We start from the raw sequence: 18,563 nt of genomic DNA, 5'->3' as shown, positions 1-18,563 counted from the left end.
GCCTCAAGTGGGGTGTCCTCTATGTGGAGTGGTCCGCCCATCGTGTCTGCCTAAATACACAGGCAGGCACTCTGACTGGATAGAGCAGAATTTGCCGCTGGAAGGAGAGGCTATTAGAAAATTCATCCTTGCAAGTTGCTCGTGGACAGAATTAGGAACAGGGTGCAAGAGCAGTGGAAATGGCACCCAAGGAGGCTGGCACTGAGGACTGTTCACCTGGACAGGTAGGCATGTGCGAAGTCCGCCCAGAACTAGGAATTTGGGGCACTGTGGTAGGTGAGGAAACCCTGGCCTTCGGTTTTCTTACTGGAAGACGATGGAGAAGTGAACTGTCCCGCAGAAGGTGGACAGCCACTCAGTGAATTTTCTTGGCCCCCTCCCCTGTGCTCACTCCCACATGACTTTGGGTTTTGTTTTGTTTTTTAATATGAAACTTGGGCGCCTATATTATGGGCTTCACACTGAATCAGTAGTGGAGAGTGAGGTGGTCCAGACAGAGTAGGCTCCAGTTGGCAAACACAGCAGCAACACAGCACACTAGGAGACCTGCAGGTTGACTGGATAGACAGAGTTGGAGAGGTTACAGGAGGCTGAGGCAAGCAGAGGAAGTCAGGCCTTGATCTTGAGGCCACTAAGGGTTTGGAGTCAGAAACCCAAGCATCTGTGACCCCCAGATCAGGGCCTGTGATGGTGGGGCCTGGTGTGGGAGCAGGAACAGAGCTGCAGCGTCCTCCCAGGGGGCTGGTGGGCCTAGGACCTGGTGATGAGCGTGCAGTGACTGGCATCCCTGATGATCTCAACTGACTTCTGCACAGCCTCAAATTCATATCCAGCATCACCTTGCTGGTGAGTAACCATCCACTCCCACAACTAGACCCAGACGTCATTCCTTACTGTGGTCTCTGAGAGCTCATTCTCTGCACCTCCATGCACTTCCCGGTGTTTTCTTCCTTTACCCAGGCTGTGTCTTCTGCCCATGCTGCCCTTTCCCCCTTGATCTCCTAGAAAATTCCCCCCCTCAGAGCCCTGCTTGAGCACTAACTCCTCACCAGAAACACACACACACACACACACACACACACACACACACACACACACGCGCGCGCGCGCGCGCGCGCGCGCCTGAGTTCTCTCTTTATGGGCAGGTCTTCCATCCTCAGTTACTCTAACATCTTGAGCATGTCTCTGCATAATAGGACTGTCCCTCCTTCCTGATGGCCCTGGAGTCCCAGGCATATTTGAACAATCTCTGCCCAGGGCTAGACCCAAGTTCACACTCATCAAGTGTTTGTAGATCCATTGGGGACTCCCATAGTGATCTTCAGCCACAGGTCCCACCCCATGGTGACACCCTCCCCTCAGGACTCCAAGAAGCCATTGTATCTTGGTCTAGAGGCTCAAGCTTTCTGGGCTTGAATAGTGGGCCCCCAGTCCTGAGTGGGTAGAGGGGAAGCCCAACCTGAAACTGGACACCCTGGCAGAAAGCCCTCCCTCCTAAAGTCTAACCATGGCTCCATTTGACCCCAGGCTTGGAGGTGCAAAGCCTGTACCTGATGGAGGCCAACACCTGAAGGGCATCCAGATGTACCAGGCCACATCCACACCTCTGCAGGTGAAGTGAGCTGGCTCCTAGGGGAAGGTGGGTGAAGAGGAAAGCTGTCTGGACCCCTGTCATGTTCCAGGTGAAACATCTGCTCTGATATCACTGTCTGTGCTTCTTTGATGGGCTAGCCTTAGCTTGCAGAGCCTCAGTTTCTTCATATGTAAGGTGGGCTATTAGCTCTTGGCTGGTGGATGGCTGTGAAGGTAGAAGCCCCCAACACATTCTGGCATTCACTTAATCTCCTCCAGTAAACCACATGATTTCCTCAGAAGTAGCTAAGTGAAAAAGGCCCCCAGCCTTGACCACTCAGGAGTTGGGGATCAGTGTGCAGGACAGACAAAGGGATTTGGAACTACAGGTTAGGATGTGTAAACCAGGGCTGATTGGAATGCTGACTTTTCAGTCAGTCATGTGATCTTAGGAAAGTCACGGGCTTCTGCCCCTCAGTTCCCCTGTTGTAAAGGGAGAGAGCAATGCCTTCAGAGATATCTAGTGCCTCCCACTCTGCCAGGCCTTTCTGAAGTCATGGTCATCTACAGCTGGCTCACCTTGAGCATCTTCCAGGGCACCCTGGAGGCACCTGGTCTAGAGGCCCAGGTCCCTGATGGCTCAGAAGAGGCTAAGGCTCCGAGGTGAGCCAACCCCACCCAGTAGATTGCAGAAGACCTGTGTCTCCCTCACGCCCTGGAGAAGTCAGGCCTCTATCTCTTCCCAGACTCCCTTCATGGTAGGCAGATCAATGTTTATCAGTGTGCTGGCTGGGACCTGCTCCCCTCTCATCTGGGATCTGGTTTTAGAGCTGAGACTCTGAGAGGAGACAGGGCTTTCCAACAAGTCCCTGAGGCTGGACCTCAGGCCCTGAGTTGTGGTATGGCCACCTTTAAAATCTTCCTTTGTCCCTACAGGTTCCTAAGCACCCAAGTGCAGTCAGATATACTCTCCTGAGGTATAGGGCACGACTGGGGAGCTGAGCACAGCTGTGACCTTTCACCTGCAGCACCAGGCCCAGGTACTGGGTAGTGAAGCACCTGTCTGGTTAACCCCCTCCCTGCCCCACTGTGCCAATATTTGTTCACTGGACAGCCAAGGTCTAAACATGCTCAAAACAGCATACCAGGCTGGAGTGACGGCTTGGTAGCCAAGAGCTGCTCTTCAGAGGACCCCTGATTCCATCTGCAGCATCCATGTGGCATCTCACAGCTGTTTGTAACACCAGTGCCGGGGATACAAGGTCCTGTATATGGTGTACAGACATGCATACAAGCAACACACACACACACACACACACACACACACACACACACACACCCTATCATATTTATCCTCAGAAATCCCCATGGTCCTCCAGGGACCAGAAGGGGAGTAATGTGCACTTTTCACAATAGCCACATAAATAATTTAAGCAACTTTCACTGGGCTGTCAAACTGCCTGTTCCCTGTGGTGCCCAGAAAGACTACATGATTGACCCCATCTTAAGGGGATAGAGCAAAGATATCATCCTAGAGCTGTATAACTAAAAGAAATTTTAAAATAAATACATGATACATACATATACACATATATACATACACACATGCATACATATATACATCCTACAAACACATACATACATACATAAAAACACATATAGAATCACACTGGCCCACCATAGGAGCATGTGGACAGGTAAGATCCAGGGAGTCGTCTCTGCACTGGGCTTCAGGAGAATGGAGGCCAGAAGTGTGTCTCAGGACCAGAGCATTTGCCTAAAATTCATGAGGCCCTGGGTTCTGTCCCCAGCACTTTAAAAACAAAACCACACGACCTCAACGACAGTAGGCAGGGCGCTACTCAGAAAGCTCTGGAGACTGGCTGAGTTATGGACTGTCACTGGGGTAGTGTGAAGAGGGAGGGGTTCTCTATAAACTGGCATGGAAAGGCTTTCATGGCAGGGAGTTTGGTTTCACAGTATGCAGTATCCAAACTCCCAATTATTTTTTTTTAAACCCTAGAGGCATTTAAAGAAAACCTCTGTTGCTCACAGTGGGTCATTCTGGAGCACATGAACTCCCATTGTGACCACCATAGCAATTTGTCTGCATAACCTCCCAAGCCTCCATCGGCCTGGTTACAAACATCACTCCTCAACCCTCCAGTGTGGTGATATGTTGTGTACCCTAATAAACTTGCCTGAGGATCAGAGAACAGAATCAGCCACTAGACTAGACATAGAGGCCAGACAGTGGTGGCACACACCCTTAATCCTATCACTTGGGAGGTGGAGAGCCTCTGGATCTCTGTGAGTTCAAGGCCACATTGGGAACAGAGCCAGGTGTGGTGGCGCACGTCTTTAATCCCAGTCAGCAGGAAAGCAGACTCCAGATTAAACAGAGAAGATGGGCTCCCTGGAGCCAGAAAGGAACCCTGTGCTCATGTGCTAAAAGGTCAGGTTAGAGGCTGCCATGAGAAGACACTGGGTCTGGAAGAGCCCAGGACAACTTATATATTTATTTCCTGTAAACATCACATCATAACCCATTGGTGGCCTCATTTCTACCCCAGCTGTCTGGGGTCCTTATGGGTATCACCTGCCCCACAGGACTGTCCCCCTGGGTGTGTCAGTCACTTCCAACCCAGAACTCTGCTGAGTCAGTAGAAGCTTGCCTGGAGGGGTAGCTTTTAGGGAAATCCAGCAAGAGAGATACACTCAAGTGCTCATTTGGTAAACACCTACTGTGTGCATGCCTAGTCCCTGGTGGTTGGTACTGTTGTTGCCATCCTTGATCCCCTAGAGAGACTTGAAGTCACCAGGCAGGGTGAGTCTGGTGCAAACCAGGATGGGGATGGGCTCCTCTCTGTCATTCTCTGCAGGGAAGTCCTGAAAAGGAGTCACTGCTAAAGTCTGTCATTCGTGGGCTGTGGCGTGTCCCTCTGTGCTCTTGTTACCACGTTCCTGCTCTTTCTGGTGTCTGGGTGAGGAAATGCCCACATCAGGGCTCTATTTGTCTCCTCCCAGATTCCATAGCGATCCCCATGAGACTTTGATCTGGGGCTCTCTTAGAGTGAGCTGGGCCCCTGCTGCCAACATGAGCCCAGCAGCGGGGGATCAGAGCAAGACCAGGCTGAAAGGGCTTGAGGCTCATGGGGCTGTCCTCACCAGCCAACCCTTCTGCCTACTACAGGGTCCCCACCTCTGAGCTGACCACAATTCATAAGAATCTCACTCTTTCCCTGGCCTCTGCTGAGGGCTTCCTCATGCCAGCGAGTGTGTGAGGGCCAACAAGTGGGCAGCCAGCAGGTGGCTTCTAAGCTCTGGGGCGAGGAAAGCATGGGAGGCCTTTTGGGGTCTCCTCCCACTGTTTACTTGCTGATGGCTTCCTTGCCCTGGTGGGAAGCAAATTCCAGAGAAGAAAGACCCAGATGGTACAAGTGACAGAGACCTTTCTCCTGACTCCTGTTTGAATGAGAATGCCAAACATAGTCATGGGATCAAGGTCAGCTGTGCCCAGAGCTGACTTCACTGGTGACCTCCACCATCCTCCAGGTGGCCTGTGTGGCTGTCACAGCTGCCATGCATCTTCTCTTTCTGGTTTCCTTCTCCTGGACGCTAATGGAGGGACGACTGCTATGGAGCAGGGTGGTAGCTGTGAGTATGTGCCCGGGCCCCAGGATGAAGCTGCTCAACCTGCCCCACACCTGGGCCTATCCCCAAGCCCATCAGTACCATTCAACATCCAACAGCACCTCAGCACTACCTAATACATAGTACCCAGTACCACTGAACACCCAGCACTCATCATTACCACAGTCCTGTTTCACCCAGTACTTGTCTGTAATACTTGTCTTTGATGTGAGCTCAGTTTTCTCAGACTCTAGTTTTACCCAGCCTGTTTCTGTTAAGTTCCCTCCACTTAGCAGCCTCAGCTCCCCACCTCTAGTTCCTAATCTGAAACCAGCTAACACTGTGCCAATTGCCACCCTTCCTGCTCACTGGCTCCCTGCCCTAAGACTTCAGCCCCAGACCCACACAACACTCTGCCCTGGTTCTTAGATTGACCCAGGAATTCCAGGGGACAATTGTGTGCTGGATCCTTGAAAGAAATGAGTGGTGGCATGGCCTAAGGCCATTTTCTCCTTCCTGTGGCCATTGTGGCCATCACCCTAGCAATGTACCCCCATGACTTCTGGACACTGGTGGCTCAATGTGCACACAGATGCCATCTGGGCCTTTGTGGAGCCTGTGCTGTTTGTGCTGACTGTGAGCTCAGAGGTGTGGGTGCCACAAGGGAGGGGCATGTCGGGAAGAGGGAATTCCTCTTGCCCACTGGCACCCAACCTCCATGCCAACACCTGCATCCTGGTCCAAGTGGTGATGGTCACTGTGTCCAGCACCCACCACCATGCACACATGCTAAACCCACAGCCTGGCATGCAGCAAAAGATCAGGTTCCAGATGTGGTGAGGCCCAGCTTGGGGGCAGGATGAGATTGGGGTGCAAGGCCAGCTGGCACCCCACATGAGCCTGGTTGAGTGTGAGCACAGTGAGTATGTGTTGGGATGTGTGGCCAAGCGCAAGCCCATGTGAAACAGAGGAGTACATGTGTAGTCTTACTTTTATGGGACTTATGCTTGGATATGTCATGCTGTAGGAAGCACTGTGTATGCCAGCCACTGTCCCAGGGCCTTACTATCTGTAAAAGGTGCTGAAAGTTTGCTTGAGACAAGACAGGTGGACTCCCCAAGTCAGGACATCTGCAGTTTGGGATCTGAGTAGTAAGGATTCAGGTCTCCAGCTCTACCAAGAACCCTTCCCACTTCCCCAGCATCATGACCTCTGGAGCATGACGGGGTGATCTTCTTCCTATAGCGTTGCCTCCTCTGTTTCCTTCTTCGCTTGAACCATCCCCACAACAGCAGAACCACTCAAGCCAGCAAGTCTCTGAGAAAACAGGGAGCCCAGGCCCCTGGAGAGGGGGTGCAGAGCCTTCTTGGCTCATGCACCCCATACCCTTGCCCAGTTCTGGGCAGCTGCCCTCATTTTTGCAAACTACGCTTGGGATGAAATCTCATCTCCCAGTACCACCACCCCTACTAGAAGGGAGTAAGGTCCATGCAAGGGCTTTGCAAAATGTTCTTACAGTCTGTAGCTGTAGACCCTCTTTTTGGGTGCTTCTCCATCCATCAGACCCAAGGGAGCATACTGGTCTCTCAGCTCTGTCTCCTTTCCCCACAGGGCCATGGTGAAGCTGGTGTTGGCCCTGCTAACTGTCCTGGGCCTGACTTGGCTGGTTGGCCTCCTAGTGCATCTTAGCCCAACCTGGGCCTCTGCTGCTGTGGGCCTCAATTCCTTCCAGGTATTTCTAGGCCCTGGCCATGTAGAATGGGGCTTTGGCACACTGCAACTCAAGGTATGTGGTTAGCCAGAACTAAACAAGGGGTGAGCCTCCATCACAGAAAGTATCCAACAGCAAAGTGGGGCATTCTACAAAGAGGGGATAAGTGTGGCATGGCAAATGGTATCCTTAGGTCCACAAGTGGGATGTGACAAGAGGACTTTTGGTTCACTGAACAGTTGTTGAAGAGGCTGTGGCCTACCAAAGGGATGGTCAAGGGTCATGGTATCTGGGCCACTTCAAGGATCACCAGGAGGTCTCAAATATTATTAAAAAACCAGCCTTAATAATATTCTTCCCAGGGGCCCAGAAAAGAATTATTTTTAATTATTATTTTTAATTACTATTTTTGGGAAATGAATCTAAATACACCAAGCTCTTTGTCCATCTACTTTATTCCTCTGGGATAAAATCCCATCTACCCAGGTTCAGTTCTGTTCTCGTGCCTAGATCCTTTCTTGCCTCATTTCTCTCTACCTTTATCTGCTGTCCCCTCTAAGTTCTATCTTAATTCTCTCATCTTTTTTGTTTTGTTTTTTGTTTTTTGAGACAGAGTTTTTCTGTGTAGCTTTGAGCCTTTCCTGGAACTCACTCTGTAGACCAGGCTGGCCTCAAACTCACAGAGATCTGCCTGCCTCTGTCTCCCGAGTGCTGGGATTAAAGGCGTGCGCCACCACCCCCCTGCAATTCTCTCATCTTAATTCTGCCTCATCTAGGTCCTTCTCATCTTGTTCTTCCCCATTTGGCTCTTCCTCATCTTCCATCTTGTCCTCAAATTCTCTCTGGTCAAAATCCTCCTTATACCTTTCAGTCCTTCGTCCTCAAGTTCTCTAGGGTATTTAGTTAGAAACACAAGCAATAGCAATCCTCCACCTCCAGCCAGGTCACCAGACTTGAATTCTTACAGGGACACAAAGGCAGGTAAGTATTTTCCTCGGGCAGTGACTGTCAGGCTTTCTATTATAACCCAAAAAGGGAGCATTTAAAGGAGGAGATCAACTGAGAGCTAATATCAAAAAGGGGATTTATGTGCTCAGTCTACATTCCTAGAAGTGGTTAGGTAAGAAATTAGGAGTCTATAATGTTAGTAAGGTTGTATAAGAAAGGAGGGTCTCTCATCTTGCACAAGAAATAAAGCTTATTATTATTGATACTTTTATGAAAATATAAATATGGTAAGATAAAAAGGTCGATTTTAAATCTACTTTTAAAAAGGAACTACTTGTTTTAAATAAGTAATGAAAATATTTTTGTCTGAGTTTATCAAATGTTACTGGACTGGACATTGTTAATATATATAATGGAGTTTTTTGTCTGAATGTCAAATCTTAATGGACTAGACATTGTTAATGTAATTTTTGACTGTATATATTGTATATACTTATTAGATAGTTTTTCTTGTATTAGTTATAAGCTTTTTTTTTTTTAGACAAAAAGAGAGGAAATGTGGTGGTATTGTATTCCCCAAAAGACAGGCGTTGTTTCCACAAGGGTGCTACCTTAGTTTAGGAGATCATTTGGCCTTGGATGTTTGATAGGTATTTTAGATAAATATACTGTTAGGAGTCCTTGGAAGTATACATAGCTTACAAGAAAATCACTGTAGGAACCAGCTAATACATCAAAAACAAAAGCTAAAATATCACCAAGACTTCTTAAGCCATGGCTTGACCTTTAGAAAAGTCCTTGACTTTTCCAAGTGTAGCTTTTGTGATAGTAGCTGAATTCCATCACATTTTCCTATGGCTTGCAGCAAGGAGGCCCTCGCTTTAGGTATCCCTAGGCCACTGCCAAGTTGGCTCAGGCCACCCTATCTGTGATGACAAAGGTTCAGGGAAGGGTTCAGTCAGGAGGCTGATACTTAAGTCACACAATAAAGCCACCATGGCTTGGTGGCAGAGAACCTGTATGTCCCTGTCTATAGCATTTACAGACCTGTTGGGGACCCAGACAGGGACAGATGGTTCCAGCCTAGGAGCTAGGTGGTAAGAGGATGACAGCCCAAAGGAGTGGTCCCTGGCACTGCCTCCCTGTCCCTTGGGGGACTGTCCCCTTTGTCCATGCCAGCTTTCCCTACCCCCACTCCCTCTCAGGGCCAAAAATAATAACAGGGCAAGGTTGAACAAAGATATGCTCCCAAATCAGGGGTAGACTCTGCCTAGGGCCCAGCATCCTCAGAGTAGCAAGACTCCCTCAGAGATGAGGGCTGAGACTGTAAGTCCTGCTTCTGATACCTGTGAGATTGCTCAGGCCCAGCTCATAGTTTTATCTCAAAACAAACTTGTAGATAGGGAAACTGAGGACTTTTACAGTTATCTACTTGTCCAAGGCCTCAAAGCAGCCTGATATAGACCAAGCTGGCTTTGAACTCACAGAGACCCACCTGCTTCTGCCTCCTGAGTGATGGGATTAAAGGTGTGTGCCACCACTGCTTGGCCTGTATCTGGATTCTTAGTCTCTTCAGTAGTCAGCTTTGACTGCAGACAGGTCCTCGGGAGGGGAGCCCTGACCACTACTCATCCATTCAAGTCACAGCTAGGTCACCTACCATGATGTGAGGTGCTGGGGATACAGCACAAAAAAAGTCCTATTGAAGGTGGCAATCTGGAAAGTAGAGGCTGACCATGACCCAGATAAAGGATGGCACAGTGGTGAGGGGACAAGGCAGAGATAGGAAAGGTCCTGTCCCATATTGTCTTTCCCCCTGGACCTGGGAGACTTGACCATTCTCAGCTGGGTTAGTATGGAAAAAAGAAAGGACTTCCTAGGGAGATGGCTTAGTAGGTGAAGAACTTGTCATTCAAGGATGAGGACCTGAGTTCTGATCTCTAGCACTCACATAAAAATCTAGGTGCATCAGGGATTTAGCTCAATGGTAGAGCACTTGCCTAGCAAGCACAAGGCCCTAGGTTCGATCCTCAGCTCAAAAAAAAAAAAAAAATTGCCATGGTCGTAATAAAGACTGGAAGCTGAGCTTTTGGGGCTGGAGAGATGGCTCAGAGGTTAAGAACACTGGCTGCTCTTCCAGAGGTCCTGAGTTCAATTCCCAGCAACCACATGGTGGATCACAGCCATCAATAGTGAGATCTGGTGCCCTCTTCTGACATACAGGCATACTGTATACATAATAGATAGACAGACAGACAGACAGACAGATAGATAGATAGATCTTAAAAAAAATCTGGGTGCTGCAGCATGTACCTCTGACCTCAGCTCTGAGAAGGCAGAGACAGGACCTTACTAGCCAGCCAGACTAGTTGAATAAGTGAGTCGCAGGTCCAGAGACACCTTGTCTCAAAAGGTAAAGTGTATAGCAATTGAGTTTGAGACCTAACATTGACCTATGACCGCCACATGCATGCATATACATGTGCTTACACACCTGCAGAAACACAGGGTACTGGGTGCTGTGTCTCCTTTCCTGACATAGCTCAGGTCCCCAGTACTCAGAGACTCTATCCCAGCTCTGCCCCATGTGTCTGAGTATCCCTGGGGAGGTTTCTCTAGCTCAACACAGAACAGGAAGGCGACAGAAGCTTGTTGTCATGGTGATTACTTCAGCGTGCTGCCACTGCCCCTTCATGACCAGGATTGCTCCCCAGGCCTGCTGGAAAGGGGGGACTCAGGTCAGAGGTGCAAGCAGTAGAAACCCTAGACTCCCCCTCCCCTCTCTTTTCCCCCTAACCTGTGGCTTCTTTTGTTTCTGAACTTTCTCTTATTTTTTTTCTGTCTCTCAGGCTGACAATGTTTTCTCTCTCCCCCCTCCCATCTGTTGATATTTTTTTCTGGCATTGCTAGGATCATCCTCATCCTCTAAGCTCTCTCTTCTCCCAGTCTCTGGCTTCTTCTCTGCTCTGTTCCTGTGGGCATGGTGCTATAAGACACATCCTTGATTCATTCCAGGCTGTGTCCTTGGGAGCTGAATCCCTTGTGACTTCCCCAGGCTTGGCTTTCCTTTTGTCCTCTCTTTTACATCACACCTCCCATCTCTCTGTCTCTCTTCCTTCCCTACACCTGCAGCCCAGCCTTTCTGTCTTAGGCACAAATTGGGCAGGACAGTGATGAGGGCCAGAGAGACCAGAATAAGCCCAGCCTCATTTGTTCTTCAGAGGTGATTTTGTTTCCTTCTGACCCACAATGTCTGGTTTCGTGGCAGGAGAGCAATGCCTCACTTCTGTAACCAGTTGTAGCTCACATCTACCCTGGAAGACCCATCTAATGAGGACTGAAGTCCTCCATGCCTTAAGGAACCTTCTGGTGGTCCAACTGAAATAACCTTTACAAAGGGCTGAATACAAGACCTGATGCACACTAAAGCTCTATGAATGGAGACTCATTTGCTCATTCATTCATTCATTCATTCATTCATTCATTCATTCATACTTCACAGATCCTCCCACCCCCAGGCCAGTGCTGGTTCACACCACAGAGAATGCTTGTGTGTAGTTGGAAATTTTCCTGTGTCCTTCCCTGTCCTACAGCCACTCAGACCCAAATAAACACACAGAGGCTTATACTATTTTCAAACTATGGCCATGGCAGGCTTTTTGCTAGCTAGTTCTTATATCTTAAATTAACCCATTTCTATAAATCTATACTTTGCCATGTGACTTGTGGCTTACTGGTACTTTATATATTTTGCTTCTCCTGGGGGCAGCTGGCAGCGTCTGCTCCACTCTCCTTTCTTCTCCTCTCTCAGATTTTCCTGCCTGGCTCCATCCTTTCCTGCCATAGGCCAATGTAGCTTTATTTATCAATCAATCAGAGCAACATGTATTTACAGCATACAGAAAGACATCCCATAGCATTTCCCCTTTTCTGTCTAATCAAAAAGGAAGGTTTTAACTTTAACATAGCAATATTATATATAATAACATAGTTACCAAGCAAGAATTACAGTTACAATATTAGTCTATTTTTATTTGGCAAAATTAAAGAAAATATTCTATCTATTCTATATTTGTGAGTCAAAGGTTTCATATCTAATTTATCTTTTATCATGACTAAAGAAAACTATAGTTATAACTATCTAGTCTATATTAAAGACCCCAGAAGGATATAATATTGCCTAAGTAAACAGGTAGAGCATTGTAAGCAACTTCCAAAAATCTAGAATGGCAGAGATAGCTGGCTGCCTGGACAATCACCCAAAATTCCTCTGTAACATTGGGGCATTCATCTTCAGCTTATAGGGCTAGAGTTTCTCAGTTGCTTCTCCCTGTGTCCTGCAGAATGTCTGGCAGTCTCCTCTGTGAAGCAGGAATCTAAAGGACCATTTCACCTTGTTTTGGCAAATTCAGTGGTAATTTTTCCATGTGTCTTGCATGTCCAGTTGACACAACATTTTGTCAAGCAGTCCAGGCAAGAACAGTTTCTTGCCCAAATGGCTAACTTTTGCCAAGAAGAAGATAAACTCCATATGAAGTGTCTTTGATGTCCATCATCTTCCTTGAAGTGATTGGTGCTGTCTCAATGTCCAGAAAAGTTTAAGTTTTTAAAACATTTTAAATGCCATATTCTGTAGGTCTGTGAAGTGTTTGAAGATTATCCACCTAACTGAAATATATCTATGTATACCTAGAAAATGTAACATGACCTTAAGTGTGATTATCATAGATAACTATTAACTTGTATTTCTTAATTATACATTGCAATTTTAAATGAGTTGCATAAACATAATACCTTAATCAAGAGTAGAAATATATTTATTTATATATATTTATAGTATAATAAATGAATATATAATAAATAAATAAACTATATATATATATATATATATATATATTATGATAGCCAGGCAGTGGTGGTGCATGACTTTAATCCCAGAACCTGTGGGGCAGAGTCAGGAGGATCTCTGTGAGTTCGAGGCCAGCCTGGTCTACAGAGTGAGATCCAGGACAGGCACCAAAACTATAGAGAAATCCTGTCTTAAAAAAACAAAACAACAAATACATATATAGTATAACAAAATTAACTTTAAATTTGTATCAATAACTAAAATCCATAGCAATGTAAAACATTTTAAATAAGTTGCTACTCTCTATCCTATCGCATCTATATCCCCTTTTCTTTCTTTCTTTCTTTTTTTTTTTTTTTTTTTGGTTTTTCGAGACAGGTTTTTTCTGTGTAGCTTTGCACCTTTTCTGGAACTCACTCTGTAGTCCAGGCTGGCCTCAAATTCACAGAGATCCACCTGCCTCTGCCTCCAGAGTGCTGGGATTAAAGGCATGTGCCACCACCACCCCGCTTATGCAACCTCTTTTTAAAGAAGAAAAAAGGTGGCGGCGGCGGCGGCGGCGGCGGCGGCGGCGGCGGTGGTGGCGCACGCCTTTAATCCCAGCACTCAGGAGGCAGAGGCAGGTGGATCTCTGTGAATTCTAGGCCAGCCTGGTCTACAAAGCAAGTTCCAGGAAAGGCGCAAAGCTACACAGAAAAACCCTGTCTCAAAAAAAAAAAAGTTGCATTTATAATCAATCCCCTTTTAATAAAAAGAAACGTAATATTTTGGGAATTTGGGAGTAACTTTTTATACTACTTCCTGCTGTTTTAGGGCACTGGCAATCTTTTTGTTTTTTTGTTTTTCGAGACAGGGTTTCTCTGTGTAGCTTTGCGCCTCTCCTGGAACTCACTTGGTAGCCCAGGCTGGCCTTGAACTCACAGAGATCTGCTTGTCTCTCCCTCCCAAGTGCTGGGATTAAAGGCATGTGCCACCACCACCCAGCAGGTGCTGGCAATCTTAAAGGGGTCCTGAGAAAATTAAGAATTATGGTCAAGTACTGACTGTAGTAGTCTGTGAGGCTGCATTGTCTCAGCCAGTTGCTTTGAAGCTGTTTTAGATGTTGGGTCATCTAGGCCATGGCTGCCATTAGAGACCTTTAAGGGGTCTTGGTTGATCAAACCATATGAGCCTGGAAGCAACCCACAGGTTCTCATCTTCTGTGGGAACAAAAGCAGAACCTCTTTTCCAAAGCAGCGTATCCCTAGACATAAATTTTGAAGTCAAGATATCTTTAAAATATATATATATATTGGGGGCTGGAGAGATGGCTCAGCGGTTAAGAGCACTGACTGCTCTTCCAGAGGAACTGGGTTCAATTCCCAGCACCCACATGACAGCTCACAACTGTCTGTAACTCCATTTCCAGGGGACCCTCAGACAGACATACATGCAGGCAAAACACCAATGCACATAAAATAAAAATAAATAAATTATAATATATATATATATAGGTTTAATTCAGCAGCTTTTACAATCAAATGTCTTTCTGCAGTTAAAAATCCCAAAGACAATATAATCTAGACTCTGTGTGATTTCCATCTTTATGTGGCTTATTTTTTATATTACTTTTACTGTGTTTTTAAAGACTATTTTTAAAAACTATCTCTTTTTTTTTTTTTTTAATTTATTTATTAAGTATACAGTGTTCTGCCTGCATATATGCCTGCAGGCCAGAAGAGGGCACCAGATCTCATTACAGATGGTTGTGAGCCACCATGTGGTTGCTGGGAATTGAACTCAGGACCTCTGGAAGAGCAGCCAGCACTCTTAACCACTGAGCCATCTCTCCAGCCCTAAAAACTATCTCTTTATATAACTACATATATTCCTTTTTTTCTCTCTTCTAAGCCTACGTACATTTTTACACACGATGTAAACTGTTTAGAGTTTTATTCCATCTGAATCTGTCTTATTGTGAATCTATAATCTTTCTCTGACCAAGAGAGATTTTAAACTGCTAAATTGCATGTTTAGGACTGAAGAAGCAGCAGCCTTGGCTGCTGACTCTACCCATTTCAGCTTTTCAACATGGCAGAGGTAATTCACCTCCAGCTCTGGGAGCCATGTTCTCCTCTGACTCTGGGAGGCAGTGAGTCCATATCTCCATCCAGCAGCGTGTAGCCCAGAAACCTTTTTTTTTGTCTGTACTAGCAAAAGCTAAATCCACCATTGCAGCATACTGCACAGCTTGGAGATGCTGCCTCTGTATACCGTGTAGTGTACTGTGTAGTGGGAATCCGCCATGCTGCACTCAAGCCCACACGCCGCTGTGAACCTGCTCTACTGTAGCTCATGGCTTGCCTGAGAGACACAACTAGGAAGCTGTTTTTAGAATCTTTTTTTTTTTTTTTTAAAGCTTTCTCAGGTTTTAGGTGGAAACTCTTGCTCCACGTTGGGCAGCCAAATGTAGCTGGAAGTTTTCTTATGTCCTGCAGCTGCTCAGACCCAAATAAACACACAGAAGCTTATATTATTTAAAAACTGTATGGCCATGGCCTATGGCTCAAGCTTCTTGCTAGCTAGCTCTTTTAACTCAACTCAGCCCATTTTTATTAATCTATGTGTCACCACGTGTTCTGTAGTGTTACCTGTGTGCTCTCTGGACAGCAGGATGGCGTCTCTTCCACCTCTGCTTTTCTTCCTGTCTCTCTTGGATTTTCTCACCTGGCTCCATCCTGCCCTGCCATAGTCTAATATAGCTTTATTTATTAACCAATCAGAGCAGCACACATTCACAGCATACAGAAAGGCGTCCCACAGCACTTGAGCCCATCTTGCACTATCCACCCACAGTATGGTACCACCAAGGCCGAAAGACCAAAGGACAACCCAGGCAGTATGGGAACAGAGGGACCACTTATGGGGAAAGACTGATTCTCAGCTAAGGTGTGAAAGTTATATGCAGAGGGGGTCATTGTGGGACCCAGAGGAATGGGCAACATAAAGAGGGCTGGTGAGAAATGGGGCAGGAGGGGGACATGGGGACTAGACAGTTCCAGATTCTAAAGCTGCTATAGGGAACTCCAATTTTATTGTAGGGGTCAGGTAGTTCAGAAAGATGCTTTTGTTTGGTGGGGAAGAATATGAAAAGGAAATGCATGAGGAAGGAAGTGCAGGGGCCACAGAAGGGTCAAGCTGGCTCTGGGGGTTAGTGATCTGTCTTAGGGGTTAAAAGGTGGTGGTGTCAACTCAGTTGTGTCTGGGAACCAGGGACCTGAGGTCTGGAAGACCTAGGAGTTCAATATCCTCTGGTCTTGGTCTCAGGCTTGTCACATGATCTCTGAGTAAATCCTGGGCTCCAAGTCTGACCTATTGGACCACACTGTCTTGGCTCTCTGTTCATCAGTGGGGCCACATGAGACCCAAATATGGTGGTACTTTGTGGTTGGCAGGGTACTTGCCCTGAATATTGAGCCCTTCACACTCAGTCCCTGAAGGAGGTGGAAGACTAGGCCCCTCTATGGCGATATTTTATTTGTGCTGAAATGTGATTTTATTTGTCTGTTCACAAAGTTGTCTGGAGATCAGAGCTAAGAGCAAGTCCTTTAGCAGAAGTCCAGCGGTGGGGGCACACGCCCTTTGATCACATGGCAGGCAGAATCTCTGTGTGTTCAAGGACATGGCCAAGCAGCAACCCAAACCTTTAATCTCAGTACGAACCATAGAGACCTGGAGGTCTGTATAGACAGGCAGTGAGGAGGAAGTCATGTGGTTAGGTTTACAACCAATGAGAAGGCAGAACAGAAAGGCAATAAAAAGACAGGAGACAGGAAGAAGGTCTCTCTCTCAGGGGAAGGACAGCAGTGAGTGGTAAGATAAGGTGGTCTTAGCTCTTGGCTACTGCTTTTAACTTCAGGAAGTTTAATCTTCAGGAAGGTGTCTTCTCCACTCCTGTGGGTGCTACAGACCAAAGGGCTAGAGGGGGGCAGGGTGGGCTTTGATTCCTTCCTGTCTCTCGCTATCCCTCAGTGTTTCTGCTGTGGTCCTGGGCCCTTGATCCAAGCTAAGTGGGAGGTCAGGCCACAGAGTGGATAGGGGTTCCCTAGTGACATGAGGTCTGTCCTCGGGGCCCATACATCCTCCTTGTCTATGCTGCTTACAATGGGTGGGTACAATGAGTGGGCCATTGGAAAGAATCCAAGGGAGCGTGGAAAGTTCTGAATGGATGTTTAGGGTGTCTGATAATGGGGGCCTAATGAGGGGAAACACATTTCCTGTCTTAGCCTGTGCACAATTCATCAACCTAAGTATTTCCCCCTACTAGGGACCCATGAACTCAGGATCCCCACAGCTTTCTCTTCCATTACAGAACCCAGGAGACCAGCAAGGCTGGAACAAGGGACCAGCTAGTGTGGTGGGTAGGGTTGGGAACACAGCTAAGGCCAGGACAGGGTAGGTGGGGACTGACCCCAGGGACCTTGTCCTCAGCACTGGAGAGCTAGAGCCTGCAGGCTGGCAGACCTAAGAGCCAAGGCCTTTTTGGGGAGGGGCAAGGGCTCCCAGGGCAAAGGGGAACGGGAGAAAGCCAATCTACCCTATTCTCTTTCTCAGGCTGTGGGACTGACAGGAGTCAGGACTTCAGGTACAGCTCTTCCTGCGCAGACCCCACCCCCACCACTCCTTGCCGCGCTACCCCAAGATGAAAGTGATTTGGAACAACCTTACAGGACCTCTCTGGGGGGAGAGAGAGAGAGACTACGTGGGCAGAACCCTTTCTAGAGCTGGTGCTGGGCAGGAGGCCATGAGCAAGCAGCTCACCTGTCTCCCAGTCTCTGATCCCCTGGCCCGGCTTCCAGACACCACCCTGTGCACCTGGGTCCTTAATGAAGGGCTCCTACATTAAGAACCCTTCCAAACCCCATGGCAAGCACTTTTTCCAACCCGGGGTCAATAAGACATGGCAGGGGACCTGTGGGCAGATGGGCCAGGCAGGAGACACCACAGGCCCTACCCAGGTTTTGGGGTGGGCCTCAGCCCCATCCCAGAGGACAGTGGAGACAACCAGTCACGGTCAGCCACGTTGACCCCGAGTCCACAGTCTCAAACCACCACTGCCTAGCCTCAAACACTATACCCAGGACTGGAAGAGAGGCCTGCTTTCTGAACTCTTGCTGGGGCTAGCTCAGTGCCCAACCCTAGGCCCTGCTGGCTTTGGTGTAGTAGCCAAGGGAGAAGGTCAACGCGTCTAAAGGAGCCGCAAGCAGGCAGCCAGTGGTGCAGCAGACTCATCTGCACAGATGGGGCTAGTCATAGGGGTGTGGTCACAGACGTAGGCTTGAGGCTGACTCGGACCGTCCGCTTCTAGTCTGCTAAAAGGGGCCGGAGCGCCCCCTGCAGGCCGATTGTGGGGCGCACAGCCAGGCAGCATCAGAGCGCGTAGCCGCCCAGCACCCAACGGGCCCAGCCCCCTTCCACCCCGCCCCCACCCACGGGCACAGCCGTCTGCGAGAACAAGAGCCACTGCAGCGCCTCTGTGCTCAAATGACAGCGCCTTTGTCTCTGCTGAATGGGTGCGTTGCTAGGGCTGCTCGTAGCAACCGAGCAGCTTCCACCTCGGCCCCACCCTCTGGACCCCAAGTCCGATGATCCCCGTCTCTCGCCCCCAGCTCCTCCCAGCCATGCACTCAGGCAGCCTGGAAAGATGCGGGGGGAAGGGGGGTAGGGAGCGACCGGGGGGTGGGGTGGGGGAGAGAAACGGGAACTGCTGGCTGTGCGTCCTTTCCGAAAGCTCTGGGGACGCTGGGGGCATGCAGGTGTTCTTACGGTGTGGTGTGGAAACTGAGTCTCAGGGAGACTATGAGGGACAGG

The 18,563-nt window shown here is 48.1% G+C and overlaps 1 protein-coding gene across 1 annotated transcript; it reads left to right on the top strand.

Moving 5' to 3' along the window:
• The first annotated feature begins 1,507 nt into the window (after positions 1 to 1,507).
• Adgrd2 (adhesion G protein-coupled receptor D2) lies at positions 1,508 to 18,341 on the top strand. The gene is given in 10 exon segments (XM_037205585.1): positions 1,508 to 1,617; positions 2,143 to 2,235; positions 2,509 to 2,524; positions 5,128 to 5,270; positions 5,690 to 5,767; positions 5,769 to 5,840; positions 5,925 to 6,041; positions 6,817 to 6,998; positions 7,884 to 7,897; positions 18,072 to 18,341. Coding segments are annotated over 10 exon segments (1,095 nt in total).
• Positions 18,342 to 18,563: the final 222 nt, after the last annotated feature.

Source organism: Peromyscus leucopus, chromosome 4 (genome assembly GCF_004664715.2).
Source record: "Peromyscus leucopus breed LL Stock chromosome 4, UCI_PerLeu_2.1, whole genome shotgun sequence".
Taxonomy (NCBI): Eukaryota; Metazoa; Chordata; class Mammalia; order Rodentia; family Cricetidae; genus Peromyscus; species Peromyscus leucopus.
The sequence above is the reverse complement of the archived record's forward strand: the minus strand, read 5'-3'. Positions and strand labels throughout refer to the sequence as shown.